The sequence below is a fragment of the Pogoniulus pusillus genome, chromosome 4, assembly GCF_015220805.1.
Source record: "Pogoniulus pusillus isolate bPogPus1 chromosome 4, bPogPus1.pri, whole genome shotgun sequence".
Taxonomy (NCBI): Eukaryota; Metazoa; Chordata; class Aves; order Piciformes; family Lybiidae; genus Pogoniulus; species Pogoniulus pusillus.
Window position 1 is genome coordinate 46,415,727 of NC_087267.1, and position 16,086 is coordinate 46,431,812.

Sequence of the window (16,086 nt, forward strand, 5' to 3'; positions counted from 1 at the left end):
AGTCCTGTTCAACACTGCTCAGCACTGCTCAGGCCACCCCTGGAGTGCTGTGTCCAGTTCTGGGCCCCTCCATTGCAGAGAGATGTTGAGGTGCTGGAAGGTGTTTGGAGCAGGGCAGCAAGGCTGGGGAGGGGCCTGGAGCAGAGCCCTGTGAGGAGAGGCTGAGGGAGCTGGGGGGGTGCAGCCTGCAGCAGAGGAGGCTCAGGGCAGAGCTCATTGCTGCCTGCAGCTGCCTGCAGGGAGGCTGTAGCCAGGTGGGGTTGGGCTCTGCTGCCAGGAAACATTTCTGTGATTCTTTTTGTCCTCAGGTTTTGGGACCTCCAGGAGAGAAAGGTCTTAGGGTAAGTCCACTAATGAGCACCAGTTCAAACTGAAGGGAGGCTTCAGTGATGTTCAAGTGATGTTCAAGTCCAGGTTGGATGAGGCTTTGAGCAACCTGTTCTAGTGAGAGGTGTCCTTGCCTATGGCAGAGGGCTGGAACTGGCTGAGCTTTGAGCTCCCAACCTAAACCATTCTATGATTCAGAGAGCATTAAAAATGCAGGAAGCAGCTTTAGAAAGCCACCTGAGCAGGGCTTGGATTCCTGCATTGTAATTACTGACTCTGGGAATGTCCTTTATCCACAGGGAGATACTGGGCCAACTGGTGCCCTGGGACCACGAGGAGACAAAGGAATGCAAGGGGACAAAGGAGAGAAGGTAATGAACTTGCTGTTCCTGGCATGTCCTGCATGGGCTGAAGGGTTTATTCTGTTTGTGCCCACAAAGGAAGCTCTGAGGCAGGTGGAATTCTTTCCCAACTCATGCTGGGGAGGACCACTCAGGTGCTGCAGGCATGCTCTTGCAACCTGCTGGGTGCTGTGGTTCCATGATCCAGTGCTGCCACTCAGACAGGCCTCGTGGTTGCCTTTGCAGGGAAGCCCAGGGTTTGGAATTCCTGGCCAGCCTGGGCTGAAAGGAGATCCTGGAGACAGGGTGAGTGGGGCTGGGCGATGGGGAGACCTCTTTGCTGTCTGCAGCTACCTGCAGGGAGGCTGTAGCCAGGTGGGGTTGGGCTCTGCTGCCAGGCAAGCAGCAACAGAACAAGGGGACAGAGCCTCAAGCTGTGCCAGGGCAGGTCTAGGCTGGATGTTAGGAGGAAGTTGTTGTCAGAGAGAGTGATTGGCATTGGAATGGGCTGCCCAGGGAGGTGGTGGAGTCTCTGTGGCTGGAGGTGTTGAAGCCAAGCCTGGCTGGGGCACTTATTGCCATGGGCTGGTTGCTTGGCCAGGGCTGGGTGCTAGGTTGGGCTGGGTGAGCTTGGAGCTCTCTTCCAACCTGCTTGATTCTATGAATAGTAATGAATTGTTTCCATGTGCGTAACCATCTCTATTTCCACAGGGAAACGTAGGTTTGTCTGGAAAACCAGGTCTGAAGGTGAGTCCCTGGAGGGATTGCAACAGGTGAAGCATTGTCTCATGACTGGAGAGGGTCCAGCAGAGGGCTATGAGGATGATGAGGGGACTGGAGGGCACTGCCTGATGAGGAGAGGCTGAGGGCCCTGGGGCTGTTTAGTCTGGAGAAGACTCAGAGGAGATTTAATCAATGTTTATCAATATCTGAGGGCTGGGGGTCAGGAGGGGGGGACAGGCTCTGCTCACTGCTGCCTGGGACAGGACAAGGAGCAATGGGTGTAAGCTGCAGCACAGGAGGTTCCAGCTCAACACAAGGGGGAACTTCTTGACTGTAAGGGTCCCAGAGCACTGGCACAGGCTGCCCAGGGAGGTTGTGGAGTCTCCTCTGGAGCCTTCCCAGGCCTGTCTGGATGTGTTCCTCTGTGATCTGTGCTAGATTGTGTGGTCCTGCTCTGGCAGGGGGCTTGGACTGGATGATCTCCTTGGGTCCCTTCCAACCCCTAACATCCTGTGAGCACCATGGTGTACTTTTCACAGCTTTGCTTCATGCCACGAGCAAAGCCACATCCTTGCTTCTGGCAACAGCAGTGACTCCTATCCAGGATCCTTGCAGGGTTGCTAACATTTCCCTGCTGGCAATTCCTTGGGGACCCCACCTGGCTACAGCCTCCCTGCAGGCAGCTGCAGGCAGCAATGAGCTCTGCCCTGAGCCTCCTCTGCTGCAGGCTGCACCCCCCCAGCTCCCTCAGCCTCTCCTCACAGGGCTGTGCTCCAGGCCCCTCACAGCTTTGTCGCCCTCCTGTGGACACCTTCCAGTACTGCAACATCTCTCTGCAATGGAGGAGCCCAGAACTGGACACAGCACTGCAGGGGTGGCCTGAGCAGTGCTGAGCACAGGGGCACAAGAACCTCCCTTGTCCTGCTGCCCACACTGCTCCTGAGCCAGCCCAGGATGCCATTGGCTCTGCTGCCCACCTGGGCACTGCTGCCTCAGCTGCAGCTCCTCTCTGCCAGCACCCCCAGGGCCCTCTCTGCCTGCCTGCTCTCAGCCACTCTGGCCCCAGCCTGTAGTGCTGCTTGGGGTTGTTGTGGCCAAAGTGTAGAACCCTGCCCTTGTCCTTGTTCAGTCTCATCCCAATGGCCTCTGCCCAGCTCCCTCTGCAGGGCTCTCCTGCCCTCCAAAGCTCCACACTGCTCCTATGGAATGCAGAAGAGGAAGGTAACAACTGTCTTGTTTTCTTCAGGGAGACAGAGGTCTGAAGGGAGAGAAGGGTGAGCCAGGACCACCTGGGGAACCAGGCAAGACTGGACTAAGAGGTAAAGATGTAAGTAGAAGCCAACAGTCCAAGCCTTGCTGAACCCCTTGAGATGCCACTTTGTACAGAGCAAACAACCCCAGGCTCTGGCCTCACGATAGCAAGTAGGAACATCTGGAGTACTGCATCCCAGTCTGGGCTTCCCATTTCAAGAGAGCCAGGGAATTACTGGAGGAAGCCCAGCAGGGAGCCTACCAAGACAGTTAAAGCACAGGAGCATCTCTGACAAGGAAAGAATGAGAGACCTGAGGCTGTTAACCTGGAGAAGAGGGAGGCTTTTCAATGCTGATCAATAGCTGAAGGGTGAAGGTCAGGTGGAAGAGGCCAGGCTGTTTTCAGTGGTGCCCCTGGCAGAACAAGGGGCAGTGAGCACAAACTGAACACCAGAGGTTCCACCTCAACCTAAGGAAAAACTTCTTTCCTGTGAGGTTGCTGGAGCCCTGGAGCAGGCTGCCCAGAGAGGTTGTGGAGTCTCCTCTGAAGACTCAGAGTCTGCCTGGACAGGATCCTGGGCAGTCTGCTCTGGATGACCCTGATTAAACAGTAGATGTGGTGCTGAGGGACCTGGTTAAGTGATGGACTAAAGAGTGCAGAGAAGGGTGATGAGGCTGGGGAGAGGTCTGGCAAACATGACCTATGAGGAGAGGCTGAGGGAGCTGGGGGTGTTTGGTCTGGAGAAGGGGAAGCTGAGAGGGGACCTTATTGCCCTCCATAACTACCTAAAAGGAGGTTGTAGTGAGGCTGGAGCTGGTCTCTTCTCCCCAGCTACTAATGCTAGGACAAGAGGAAATGGCCTCAAGTTGTGTCAGGGGAGGTTCAGGTTGGATGCTGGGAGGAAGTTCCTTCCTGAGTGGGTGCTCAGGCACTGGAACAGGCTGCCCAGGGAAGTGGTGGAGTCTCTGTGGCTGGAGGTGTTGAAGCCAAGCCTGGCTGAGGCACTTAGTGCCATGGTCTGGTTGATTGGCCAGGGCTGGGTGCTAGGTTGGACTGGCTGAGCTTGGAGCTCTCTTCCAACCTGCTTGATTCTATGAACTGCTCTGAATCAGATGAGACCATGAAGAGTCCTTTTCATCTTGCCTTGAGCTTTTCTTTCTCTTATTCATCTTCCAAGATAAAGGTTGAAAAGGCAAAAGCAGAACAGATCCCAACTGCCCTTTTTATTTCTTTTTAGAGAGTGCTCTCCACACACTGCTGTGGGTTCAGAAAACAGATTGCCCCAAGCAACAGTGAGGGTTGGTGGAACCAGCTTCATTTTCACCCTAGATATGATCACTCTACTGCCACCTTACTGCTTCTGCCCAATTGACTTCATGAATGGGACTGTTCTAAACCACCACCCCTGGTTAGAACACATCTCAGGTGATCATATGATGGCCTCCATCCTGGTTGTCCAAGCTTTTTGCAGTGCCCAAGAGGAGATTTGACCTGCTTTAGGAACTTAGAGGTCTCTTCCAACCTGGTTCATTACATGATTCACTGCAGTGGGAGGTGGACTTGGTTCTCTTCCTTTAAACTGCTTCTTCAAGGTGTAAATCAGTCTCATTGGTGGAGGTTGATGGATCTTGGCAGTGAGTAAGTTGAGCTTAATGGTTTTAAAGGTCTCTCCCAAACAAAACAACTTTAGGGCCAGCCTGATGGAAGTAAGCTTTTGAAAGCTGCTACTCTTCTCATTTAGGGGGAAGATGGAGTCCCTGGAGCACCAGGGGAGAGAGGAATCAGGGTAAGGATGCTTATTGTCATTTTCTGCTTGGGGGAGTGGTGGGACATCAAGAAATGCTGCTCTGCTGCTGCCCAGGGACCCTTGGGATGTGCAAAAGGAGAGGACTTCCTTCTCCATCCCAACAAGATAGAATTTACCATTGGAATGGGCTGCCCAGGGAGGTGGTGGAGTCTCTGTGGCTGGAGGTGTTGAAGCCAAGCCTGGCTGGGGCACTTAGTGCCATGGGCTGGGTGATTTTCCAGGGCTGGGTGCTAGGTTGGACTGGCTGAGCTTGGAGCTCTCTTCCAGCCTGGTTGGTTCTATGATCCATGTGTAAATCTTTCTTTCCTGGCTGAAAAATCCCAGTAGAAGGCAGCAATGTTTGGCTTTGTTCAGTTCAGGGTTTTTTGAGCTGCTGGGTGTGCTCTGTTTGTGATTGCTTCTCCAAATCCTTTCTTGCAGGGTCCCCCTGGGCTCCCAGGCCGGCCTGGAGAGCAAGGGATAAAAGGCGATACAGGACAACCAGGAAAGGATGTAAGGCAATCCCTCAAGGAGCTGAGAGAGGGAAGACTTGGGGTAGTGCTGGGTGTCACTGAAAGGAGTCTGACCCCATCCCCCTGCCCCACACCCTCATCTCCTCTCAGGCTGCTCCTCTCCATGCTCAACAGCCCCAGGGCTCTCAGCCTTTCCTCCTCACGGAGATGCTCCAAGCCCCTCAGCACCCTTGGAGCTTCTGCTGGGCTCTCTCCAGTAGTTCTTTGTTCTTCTTGAACTGAGGAGGGCAGAACTGGCCACAACACTCAAGTCTAAGTAGATGGGGAAGAGAGCCTCCCTTCACCTGCTGGCCACACTCTTCTTTATGTCCCCCAGGACACCAATGGCCTTCTTGGCCATGGGGGCACATTGCTGTCTCCTGGTGAACTTGTTACTGAGCAACACTCCAAATTCCTCCTCTGCAGAGCTGCTTTTAAGCAGGTCAGCCCCCAGGGGCAGGGGGTTACCTCTTCCCAAGTGCAGGAACCTAAACTTGCCCTTATTGAACCTCATGTCCAGCTCTCCAGCTCATCCAAATGTTGTTAGTATGGGACCAGCATGGGGTAGTGCACAAGAATGCCACAAGGTGTGACAAAGTCATCACCTGCAATGGGAATTTGGGAGGCAACACAAAACTAACTCCTTCCATCACTGGAGGTGTTGAAGCAAAGCCTGGCTGAGGCACTTAGTGCCATGGTCTGGGTGATTGGACAGGGCTGGGTGCTAGGTTGGACTGGATGAGCTTGGAGGTCTCTTCCAACCTGTCTGATTCTATGACTCTAAATAAAATAGACTAAACCCACTGCAAACCTCAAATGGAACCCAGCCCCTGATGGCAGTCACCTCACCAGCACCACTGCTGCTGGGGGCAGGTACTGGGGAGATTCCAGAGTGGTCTCAGCAGCAAATGGGAACTGGATTCAGGAGCCTTGACTTCTGGAACTGGATTGAGGAATGTAAAGATTGGGATTGAAGGCAGAAGGGACAGAGTCATCCTTGGGTACCAGCCAGAAGAAGCCCAGGTGGCCAAGAGAGCCAATGGCAGCCTGGGCTGGCTCAGGAGCAGTGTGGGCAGCAGGACAAGGGAGGTTCTTGTGCCCCTGTGCTCAGCACTGCTCAGGCCACTCCTGGAGTGCTGTGTCCAGTTCTGGGCTCCTCCATTGCAGAGAGATGTTGAGGTGCTGGAAGGTGCCCAGAGAAGGGCAGCAAGGCTGGGGAGGGGCCTGGAGCAGAGGCCTGTGAGGAGAGGCTGAGGGAGCTGGGGGTGTACAGCCTGCAGCAGAGGAGGCTCAGGGCAGAGCTCATTGCTGCCTGCAGCTGCCTGCAGGGAGGCTGTAGCCAGGTGGGGTTGGGCTCTGCTGCCAGGCAAACAGCAGCAGAAGAAGAGGACAGAGTCTGAAGCTGTGGCAGGGCAGGTCTAGGCTGGATGTCAGGAGGAAGTTGTTGTCAGAGAGAGTGATTGGCATTGGAATGGGCTGCCCAGGGAGGTGGTGATGTGTCCATAGCTGGAAGTGTTTAAAAAGAGTCTGGATGTGGCCCTTGGTGCCAGGATTTAACTGATTAGAAGGTGTTGGGTGAGAGGTTGGACTTGATGATCTCAAAGGTCTTTCCCAGCTTCATTCATTCATTCTGTGATTACAGGGAGATCGTGGGATGGATGGCATGAAAGGTGAAAGAGGTCCTCCAGGCCCAAAGGTATGTTCTGGATGCAGGGAGGCATCTTTGTGATGATGCCATTGTGTTGTGCTGGCCAGAGGAGAAGAGTGTCCATCTCACATCAGTTGTGGCTCCCTAAAAGCTTGGGCTCATAAACTTGTGGTGATAATGATGCTGTTAGTCCTCCAACTTGATTCAAACATTCAGGTAGGAAGATGTTGTTCAAATTAAGCAAGTTCAGAGATGTTTCACTCATTTCCTCCTCCCTTCAAGTTGAAGAGCACATCAGCAGGAGGTTGAAAGAGAAATGGCTTCTGATAGCATCCCACATCTAGAGATCTTCAGAGGTAGGACCCACTTGTTCACTTCATGGGCAGGGAAATGCTGCAGAAAGCAACATAGAATCATAGAATTAAATATGTTAGAAGAGACCTTCAAGCTCAGCCAGCCCAACCTAGCACCCAGCCCTGGGCAATCAACCAGACCATGGCACTAAGTGCCTCAGCCAGGCTTGGCTGCAACACCTCCCTGGGCAGCCCATTCCAATGCCAATCACTCTCTCTGACAACAACTTCCTCCTAGCATCCAGCCTAGACCTCCCCTGCCACAGCTTCAGACTGTGTCCTCTTTTTCTGTTGCTGCTTGCCTGGCAGCAGAGCCCAACCCCACCTGGCTACAGCCTCCCTGCAGGGAACTGCTGCCTCAGCTTCAGCTCCTCTCTGCCAGCACCCCCAGGGCCCTCTCTGCCTGGCTGCTCTCAGCCACTCTGTCCCCAGCCTGTAGTGCTGCTTGGGGTTGTTGTGGCCAAAGTGCAGAACCCTGCCCTTGGCCTTGTTCAGTCTCATCCCATTGGCCTCTGCCCACCCATGCAGCCTGGCCAGGTCCCTCTGCAGGGCTCTGCTACCCCCAACAGCTCCACACTGCTCCCAGCTTGCTGTCATCTGCAAACTTACTGTTGCTGGACTCAATCCCCTGGTCCAGATCATCACTAAAGACATTGGACAGGACCGGTCCCAGCTCTGATCCCTGGGGGTACAGATGCATCTCCAGACTGGCATGGGATCCAGGTCTTTGCAAAGGCAAGGGCATACCCAAGTGACATGCATGAGATGTGCCCTAGACACAACCAGTTCAGCTGGTGCACACCACACTGCACCCTCTTCATCCCAGCACAGCTTGGCACAGAGCTGCAGCCACATCAGGGCCTCTCTGGTGCCCTTCATTCCACCGGAATCTGTCAGCCCAACAACCAGATTTCAGTGAAATGAAGCCCCCCAGGGAGGCAGGTCAGCCCCCACCTCAGGAGGTGTTCCTCACACCAGAGCTGAGCCTCTCAAGTCACTGCAGCTCATCTGTAGTTTCATCTGTGGCCCTGGGCCAGGTTCACTCACCAGGAAAGAGTCCCCATGCAAGGCCAAGAGAGATCACACAAACATAGGATTGTTTGGTTGGAAAAGACCTTTGAGATCACTGAAGTGTGGTCAGCAGATAGAGGTGGTTCTGCCACTGCACTGTGCTCTGGTGAGATCAGACAATCAAGCAGGTTGGAAGAGACCTCCAAGCTCAGCCAGTCCAACCTAGCACCCAGCTCTGGCCAATCACCCAGCCCATGGCACTAAGTGCCCCAGCCAGGCTTGGCTTCAACACCTCCAGCCACATCCACTCCACCACCTCCCTGGGCAGCCCATTCCAATGCCAATCACTCTCTCTGACAACAACTTCCTCCTAACATCCAGCCTAGACCTCCCCTGCCACAGCTTGAGGCTGTGTCCCCTTCTTCTGTTGCTGCTTGCCTGGCAGCAGAGCCCAACCCCACCTGGCTACAGCCTCCCTTCAGGCAGCTGCAGGCAGCAATGAGCTCTGCCCTGAGCCTCCTCTGCTGCAGGCTGCACCCCCCCAGCTCCCTCAGCCTCTCCTCACAGGGCTCTGCTCCAGGCCCCTCACAGCTTTGTCGCCCTCCTGTGGACACCTTCAGTACTGCAACATCTCTGCAATGGAGGAGCCCAGAACTGGGCACAGCACTCCCGGGGTGGCCTGAGCAGTGCTGAGCACAGGGGCACAAGAACCTCCCTTGTCCTGCTGCCCACACTGCTCCTGAGCCAGCCCAGGATGCCATTGGCTCTGCTGCCCACCTGGGCACTGCTGCCTCAGCTTCAGCTCCTCTCTGCCAGCACCCCCAGGGCCCTCTCTGCCTGGCTGCTCTCAGCCACCCTGGCCCCAGCCTGTAGTGCTGCTTGGGGTTGTTGTGGCCAAAGTGCAGAACCCTGCCCTTGGCCTTGTTCTTTGCCATTCATTCTCAGCTGGACTATTGTGTCCAGCTCTGGTGTCCCTTTACAAGGACATTGAGCTGCTGGAGTGGCCACGAGGGTTGTCAGAGGGCTGGAGCACTTCTGCTGTGGGGACAGGCTGAGGGAGTTGAGGTGGATCAGCCTGGAGCACAGAAGGCTCTGTAGAGACCTTAAACCAACATTTCACTGTTTGAAGGGGCCCTAGAGCAAAGCTGGGGTGGGACTGTTCAGAAGGGCTTTTGGTGGTAGATGAGGGTCCAGAAGTTCTCCCCTCAGCCTCCTTTTATCCAGGCTCAACAACCTCACTTCCCTCAGCTGTTGCTCACCAGACCTGTTCTCCAGCCCCCTCACCAGCTTTGTTGCCCTTCTCTGGCCATAATTCAGCACTCTCAGTGTCTTTTTGGACTGAGGGTTTCAAAACTGAGTCAATAAATGCATTGGATTGGAAGGGACCTCCAAAGGTTATCCAGTCCAACCCTCAACTAGAACAGGTTGCCCAGAGCTCTGTCAAGCCTCACTGAATATCTCTAGGGCTGGGGCCTCAACCACCTCCCTGGGCAACCTGTTCCAGTGCTCCACCACCCTCATGGTAAAGAACTTGTTCCTAACATCCAGTCTAAATCTGCTCTTCTCTAGGGTGAAGCCATTGCCCCTTGTCCTCTGCAAGCAGCCTCTCTGCATCCTTCATGTAAGCCCCCTTCAGGCACTGGAAGGCTGCTATGAGGTCTCCCCAGAGCCTCCTCTTCTCCAGGCTGAACACCCCCAGCTCCCTCAGCCTGGCTTTGTAGCAGAGGTGCTCCAACCCTCTGATCATTTTCATGGCCCTCCTCTTGGACCTGCTCCATCAGGTCTATGTCCTTCCTATACTGAGGGCTCCAGCCCTGGGGGCAGTACTGCAGGTGAGGTCTCACCAGAGCAAAGTGGCAGAATCACCTCCTTGGCTCTCTTTTGGTGCAGCCCAGGATGTGATTTGCCTTCTGGGCTCCTAGCACATTCTATCTGCTCATGTCCAGCAGTCAAGGTGTGACCTCACCAGTGCTGAGTACAAGGGGACAATCTCTGTCCTGCTCCTGCTGGCCACACTATTACTGATCCAAGGAGGATGCTCTTGGCCTTCCTGGCCACCTCTGCACTGGTTGCCATTGGAATGGGCTGCCCAGGGAGGTGGTGGAGTCATCATCCCTGGAGGTGTTGAAGCAGAGCCTGGCTGAGGCACTTAGTGCCATGGTCTGGTTGACTGGCCAGGGCTGGGTGCTAGGTTGGACTGGCTGAGCTTGGAGGTCTCTTCCAACCTGCTTGATGGTATGATTCTATGGTTCATCTGTTGACCAACACTCCCAGGTCCTCATCTACTGAGCAGTTTCCACCCACTCTTCTGTGAGCCTGGAGCATTGCAGTGGAGGAGTGAAGGAACCCATTGAGCAGGGTGGGATTCAAACCCCCTCTCTGAGCTGGTGGGGATTTATCTGGGGCTCAAAGCTTGTGCAGATAGAAGATTAGAGACCTGATTGACAACTCTCACCTCTCCTCAGAGCTCCTCTAGTTGCTCATCAAGAACAATGGCTTAATTAATGAGATGTTCTTGTCCATTTGAAGGGAGAACCTGGTCCACCAGGCAAAGGAGTGGAAATGAAGGTAAGTGAAATAAACATTATGGTATATATTCATGTTGGAAACACCTCCTTCTCTGTCTGCTGTTGGGATGGCAGAGGGTGCCCTGTGTGTCCTCAGGCTTAGCCATCAGCCACCTGCAGGACCAGCTTTCTGGGCTGGAGGAAAGAGGAGAAGTTCTGACCCATCTCTTCTCTTGCAGGACCTGGAGAGGCTTTTTGAAGCAAATGGTATCAAGGTAGGTAATGCTTTGGCTTTTCTTCTGAGAAGGTGGTTATATATTTAGATGCTTCTGGGAGAGCTTTTCTGCTGCCAGGATGTGGTGTGGATGGTGGCTTTGATGCCCATCTGACATTGATGCTGAATCACTCAGCAGTTAAGGTTGGGAGGGACCTTAAAGATCATAGAATCAACTAGGGTGGAAGAGACCACCAAGCTCAGCCAGTCCAACCTAGCACCCAGCCCTGGCCAATCAACCAGAGCTTGGTGCTGCCACCTGGTTTGACTTCAGAGAGAGTGATTGGCATTGGAATGGGCTGCCCAGGGAGGTGGTGGAGTCACCATCCCTGGAGGTGCTCCAGGAAAGCCTGGATGAGGCACTTAGTCCCATGGTCTAGTTGATTGGACAAGGATCTGTGACAGGTTGGACTGTCTGAGCTTGGAGGTCTCTTCCAACCTGATTGGTTCTATGATTCTGTTCTACTTCAACACTGGGTCTGGAGAAAACATCTAACCACAGAAGACTTTGGGAAGGACTTTAAAGATCATAGAATCATTTGACTTGTACTTCAGGACTGGGTCTGGAGAAAACATGTAACCACAGAACAGTTAAGGTTGGGAGGGACCTTAAAGATCATAGGATCAACTAGGGCGGAAGAGAGCTCCAAGCTCAGCCAGGCCAACCTAGCACCCAGCCCTGGCCAATCAACCAGACCATGGCACTGAGTGCCTCAGCCAAGTTTTGCTTCAACACCTCCAGCCACAGCAACTCCATCACTTACTGCCATAGTCTGGGTGATTGGCCAGGGCTGGGAGCTAGGTTGGGCTGGATGAGCTTGGAGGTCCCTTCCAAGCTGGTTGATTCTATGATTCTACTGCCTCCTTAATGATCTCCACTGATTGCAGCTGGCACTGCTGAAGGACCTCTGCAATGCACTCCAGGATGGGCTGGATGGGCTGATGGATCAGCTTGGTGGCTCCAGGACTAGCATGATCTCCAAAGCAAAGCAAGAAGCTCAGCATGCCACTGAGCACAGTGTGAGTGCACACTGTACAGCCCCAACTCTTTCAGGCTGTGCTCACAGCAGAGCTGCTGCAGCCTCTGAGCATCCTCCTGGCCCTGCTCGGGACACTCTCCAGCATCTCCACAGCCCTCTTGTCCCAGGGGCTCCAGAGCTGGATGCAGGACTCCAGCTGGGGTCTCAGCAGAGCAGAGCAGAGGGGCAGAATCCCCTCCCTGGCCCTGCTGGCCACACTGCTGCTGCTGCAGCCCAGGCTCTGCTTGGCTTTCTGGGCTGCAAGTGCACACTGCTGGCTCCTGCTGAGCTTCTCCTCCAGCAGCACCCCCAAGTGCCTCTCCTCAGGGCTGCTCTCCAGCCTGGCACTGCCCAGCCTGGATTTGTGCTTGGCATTGCCTCGGCCCAGATGCTGGTCTTGTTGAGCACTTGGTCTTGTCGAACCTCCTGAGCTTGGCTTGTGCCCACCTCTGCAGCCTGTGAAATAGGGAAGCAGTCAACTATTGTTGACAGTGGTACATGGAAGTCACCCTCTAAAGCCATCAGCCTCCTTGTGCCCTTTGAGGGGTGGGGGGTTCTTAGAGTGGGGGGTGTATAAGGTTGAAAGCTCAAGAAGCAGTCTTGGAGGTGGCTTCAAAAGCAAGAGGGATCCCAGGGTGGCAGGTCTAGTTTGGAAGGAGAGCTTGAGGGTGGGCAGCAGGGAATTGCTGACAACTGACTCCATCCTGATCCAGAAACAGCAGCAAGTGGGACAGAGCATGCTGGAGGGATGGGACACTGGGCAGAGGGAATCCACCTGGGGATCCTGAGGGTAACAAGTTAACCACAGCACAGCAATGTGCCCTGGGGGCCAGGAAGGCCAATGGGGTCCTGGGGTCCATTAAGCTGAGTGTGTCCAGCAGATCAAGGGAGGTTCTCCTGCCCCTCTGCTCTGCCCTGCTGAGACCTCATCTTGAATACTGTGTTCAGTTTTGGGCTCCCCAGTTGCAGAGGGACAGGGATCTGCTGGAGAGGGTCCAGCAGAGGGCTATGAGGATGATGAGGGGACTGGAGGGCATTGCCTGATGAGGAGAGGCTGAGGGACCTGGGGCTGTTTAGTCTGGAGAAGACTGAGAGGGGATTTGATCAATGTTTATCAGTATCTGAGGGCTGGGGGTCAGGAGGGGGGGGACAGGCTCTGCTCACTGCTGCCTGGGACAGGACAAGCAGCAATGGGTGTAAGCTGCAGCACAGGAGGTTGCAGCTCAACACAAGGGGAACTTCTTGACTGGAAGGGTCCCAGAGCACTGGCACAGGCTGGCCAGAGACTGTGGAGTCTCCTTCTCTGGAGCCTTTCCAGGCCTGTCTGGATGTGTTCCTCTGTGATCTGTGCTGGATTGTGTGGTCCTGCTCTGGCAGGGGGGTTGGACTGGATGATGTCCTTGGGTCCCTTCCAACCCCTGACATGCTGTGAGCCTGTGTGTGTGATCAGAATCTCGGGAGCATCAGGTTTGTGATCTCCAGCCTAATCCACTGTGGTTGCTGCTGCAGGACTCCCTGGTGTCTGTCACCACTCACGATGGCCTGGCCAGCACTCGGGTGGCAGAAGCAGCACAGAGCCTGGAGCTGGAGGCTCAGTTTCGAGTGACAGTGCCTGGAGAACTCCTCAAGGTGAAAATGAAGAGCAGAGCAGATGAAGTGGAGTTATGCAGATCTGTCCGTCTGAGTACAGGCTACCTGGAAGCTTCCAGACCACACTCCAGTGGTGCCTCCTGCTGATACTCATCCTCTCTCCCTTTCCACCTAGCCACAACTGGAATGAGACTGAACAAGGCCAAGGGCAGGGTTCTGCACTTTGGCCACAGCAACCCCAAGCAGCACTGCAGGCTGGGGCCAGAGTGGCTGAGAGCAGGCAGGCAGAGAGGGCCCTGGGGGTGCTGGCAGAGAGGAGCTGAAGCTGAGCCAGCAGTGCCTGGAACTGGACACAGCACTGCAGGGGTGGCCTGAGCAGTGCTGAGCACAGGGGCACAAGAACCTCCCTTGTCCTGCTGCCCACACTGCTCCTGAGCCAGCCCAGGATGCCATTGGCTCTGCTGCCCACCTGGGCACTGCTGCCTCAGCTTCAGCTCCTCTCTGCCAGCACCTCCAGCTCCCTCTCTGCCTGGCTGCTCTCAGCCACTCTGTCCCCAGCCTGCAGTGCTGCTTGGGGTTGTTGTGGCCAGAGTGCAGAACCTGCCCTTGGCCTTGTTCAGTCTCATCCCCTTGGCCTCTGCCCACCCATGCTGCCTGGCCAGGTCCCTCTGCAGGGCTCTCCTACCCTCCAACAGCTCCACACTGCTCCTAGCTTGGTGTCATCTGCAAACTTACTGCTGCTGGACTCAATCCCCTGGTCCAGATCATCAATAAAGATATTGACCAGGCCTGTGCCCAGCACTGATCCCTGAGGCACACCACTGGTGCCAGCTGCCAGCTGCATGTGTCACCATTCACCACCACTCTCTGGTCCCAGCCCTGCAGCCAGTTCCTGACCCAGAAATGCTGGTGTGGACACAGATGTGTATTGTAGATGATGCCTTGACTCAGAAAACAGCAGTAACTTTTTTTGGTCTTCACAGGGTTCACCTTCTGGTGGCTCTGGACCTGAGCCCCAGACCCCAGGACACCCTCCTGAGCCTGTGGAGGAATCACCTGAGGAAAGAAAGGAGGAGAGAGACTCCTGGAGGCCAAACACTTCTCTCAGCAGTGTATGTCGATGCCTGTTCAGGGACTTCAGGTGACTTCTTTTGTGCTGGTGTAGCAGATGCAAAGGAGTCAAACTTCTGAGAGCCTGTTGGGACAAATCCTTGCAGTTCCATAGTTTTCCCAAAGTGAAAAGCAAAGCTGGAGAAAGGTTAAGGATGCTTGAGTAGCTGACAGCCCATCAGGCTGTGCTGCCATCCAGTTGAGACCTGGACAGGCTGGGGAGCTGGGTGAGGAGGGACCCCAGGAGGTTCACCAGGACAAGTGCAGGGTCCAGCACCTGAGGAGCAGTAACTCCCTGCAGCACTACACATAAGGGATTGAGCTGCTGGAAGGCAGCTCCACAGAGAAGGACCTGGAAGTGCTGGTGGACAAGTTCAGCACAAGGCAAGAGACCTTGGAGTTCATGGCTAGGCTGGATGCTAGGAGGAAGTTCCTGGCAGAGAGAGTGATTGGCATTGGAATGGGCTGCCCAGGGAGGTGGTGGAGTCTCTGTGGCTGGAGGTGTTGCAGCCAAGCCTGGCTGGGGCACTTAGTGCCATGGGCTGGTTGCTTGGGCAGGGCTGGGTGCTAGGCTGGACTGGCAGAGCTTGGAGCCCTCTTCCAACCTGGTTGATTCTATGACATGATTCTGTGGTTCTAAGGCAGCAATGTGTCCTCATGGTCAAGAAGACCTCAGGTCTCTTGGGGTGCATGGAGAAGAGCATGGCCAGCAGGTTGAGAGAGGTTCTCCTCCCCCTTGACTCTGCCCTACTGAGGCCACATCTGGAGTAGTGTGCCCAGTCCTGGACTCCCCAGAGCTTGTGGAGTCTTCTTCTATGGAGAGATTCCAAACCCACCTGGACATGATCTGCTCTGGGTCACCCTGATTGGCAGTGGGGCTGGGCTAGAATATAGAATCATGAAGTGGTTTGGGTTGGAAGGGACCTCAAGGATCAGCCAGTTCCAACCCCCTGCCATAGGCAAGGACACCTCCCACCAGAACAGGTCACTCAAGGCCTCATCCAGCCTGGCCTGGAGCACCTCCAGGGAGGGAGAGCACTCCAGCTTCCATCATTGCATGGTTCTGAGACTCTCTGATCTCTGCATGACTCAGTGTCAGAGCTTGAGAAAGGGTTTTGTTTTCCATCTTCTGCTCTGCTGTCACTTGCCCACCATTCTTTGCAGGCCTTGTCTGTGCTCCCAACACACCCAGAAGATGATCTGCAAGGAAACCAGTCCATGGAGCTCCTCGAGTCCTTGGAGGAGACAGTGGAAGGGCAGCCACAGCAGGACACTGTTCAGGTATGTCTTAGCCAGCAGTCCTGGGCAGTAGGTGAGTGTGGAGGTAAGTGATAGACTGGAATGCACATCTCTCATCCAGGGCTCTAAGGCCTGGGGCAGCTGCCCTCAGATCCTCAGAGGACATCACTCTTCAGATCATAGGATTGTAGAATCAAGCAGGTTGGAAGAGAGCTCCAAGCTCAGCCAGTCCAACCTAGCACCCAGCCCTGGCCAATCAACCAGACCATGGCACTAAGTGCCTCAGCCAGGCTTGGCTTCAACACCTCCAAGCAGAGCAACTCCACCTCCCTGGGCAGCCCATTCCAATGCCAATCACTCTCTCTGCCAACAACTTCCTCCTAACATCCAGCCT

At 54.8% G+C, this 16,086-nt stretch overlaps 1 protein-coding gene across 1 annotated transcript in view; it reads left to right on the plus strand.

The window, feature by feature from the left end:
• LOC135174979 (collagen alpha-1(VII) chain-like) overlaps positions 1-16,086 on the plus strand; it is a 139,461-nt gene that overhangs the window by 66,389 nt on the left and 56,986 nt on the right. Inside the window, exons 30-43 of the mRNA XM_064142749.1 lie at positions 309-341; positions 627-698; positions 915-974; positions 1,380-1,415; positions 2,638-2,718; positions 4,385-4,429; positions 4,871-4,942; positions 6,584-6,637; positions 10,483-10,521; positions 10,700-10,735; positions 11,623-11,754; positions 13,263-13,382; positions 14,327-14,455; positions 15,618-15,734. Coding sequence (XP_063998819.1) covers positions 309-341; positions 627-698; positions 915-974; positions 1,380-1,415; positions 2,638-2,718; positions 4,385-4,429; positions 4,871-4,942; positions 6,584-6,637; positions 10,483-10,521; positions 10,700-10,735; positions 11,623-11,754; positions 13,263-13,382; positions 14,327-14,455; positions 15,618-15,734 — 1,026 coding nt within the window. The remainder of the gene's footprint in view (positions 1-308; positions 342-626; positions 699-914; positions 975-1,379; positions 1,416-2,637; positions 2,719-4,384; positions 4,430-4,870; positions 4,943-6,583; positions 6,638-10,482; positions 10,522-10,699; positions 10,736-11,622; positions 11,755-13,262; positions 13,383-14,326; positions 14,456-15,617; positions 15,735-16,086) is intronic.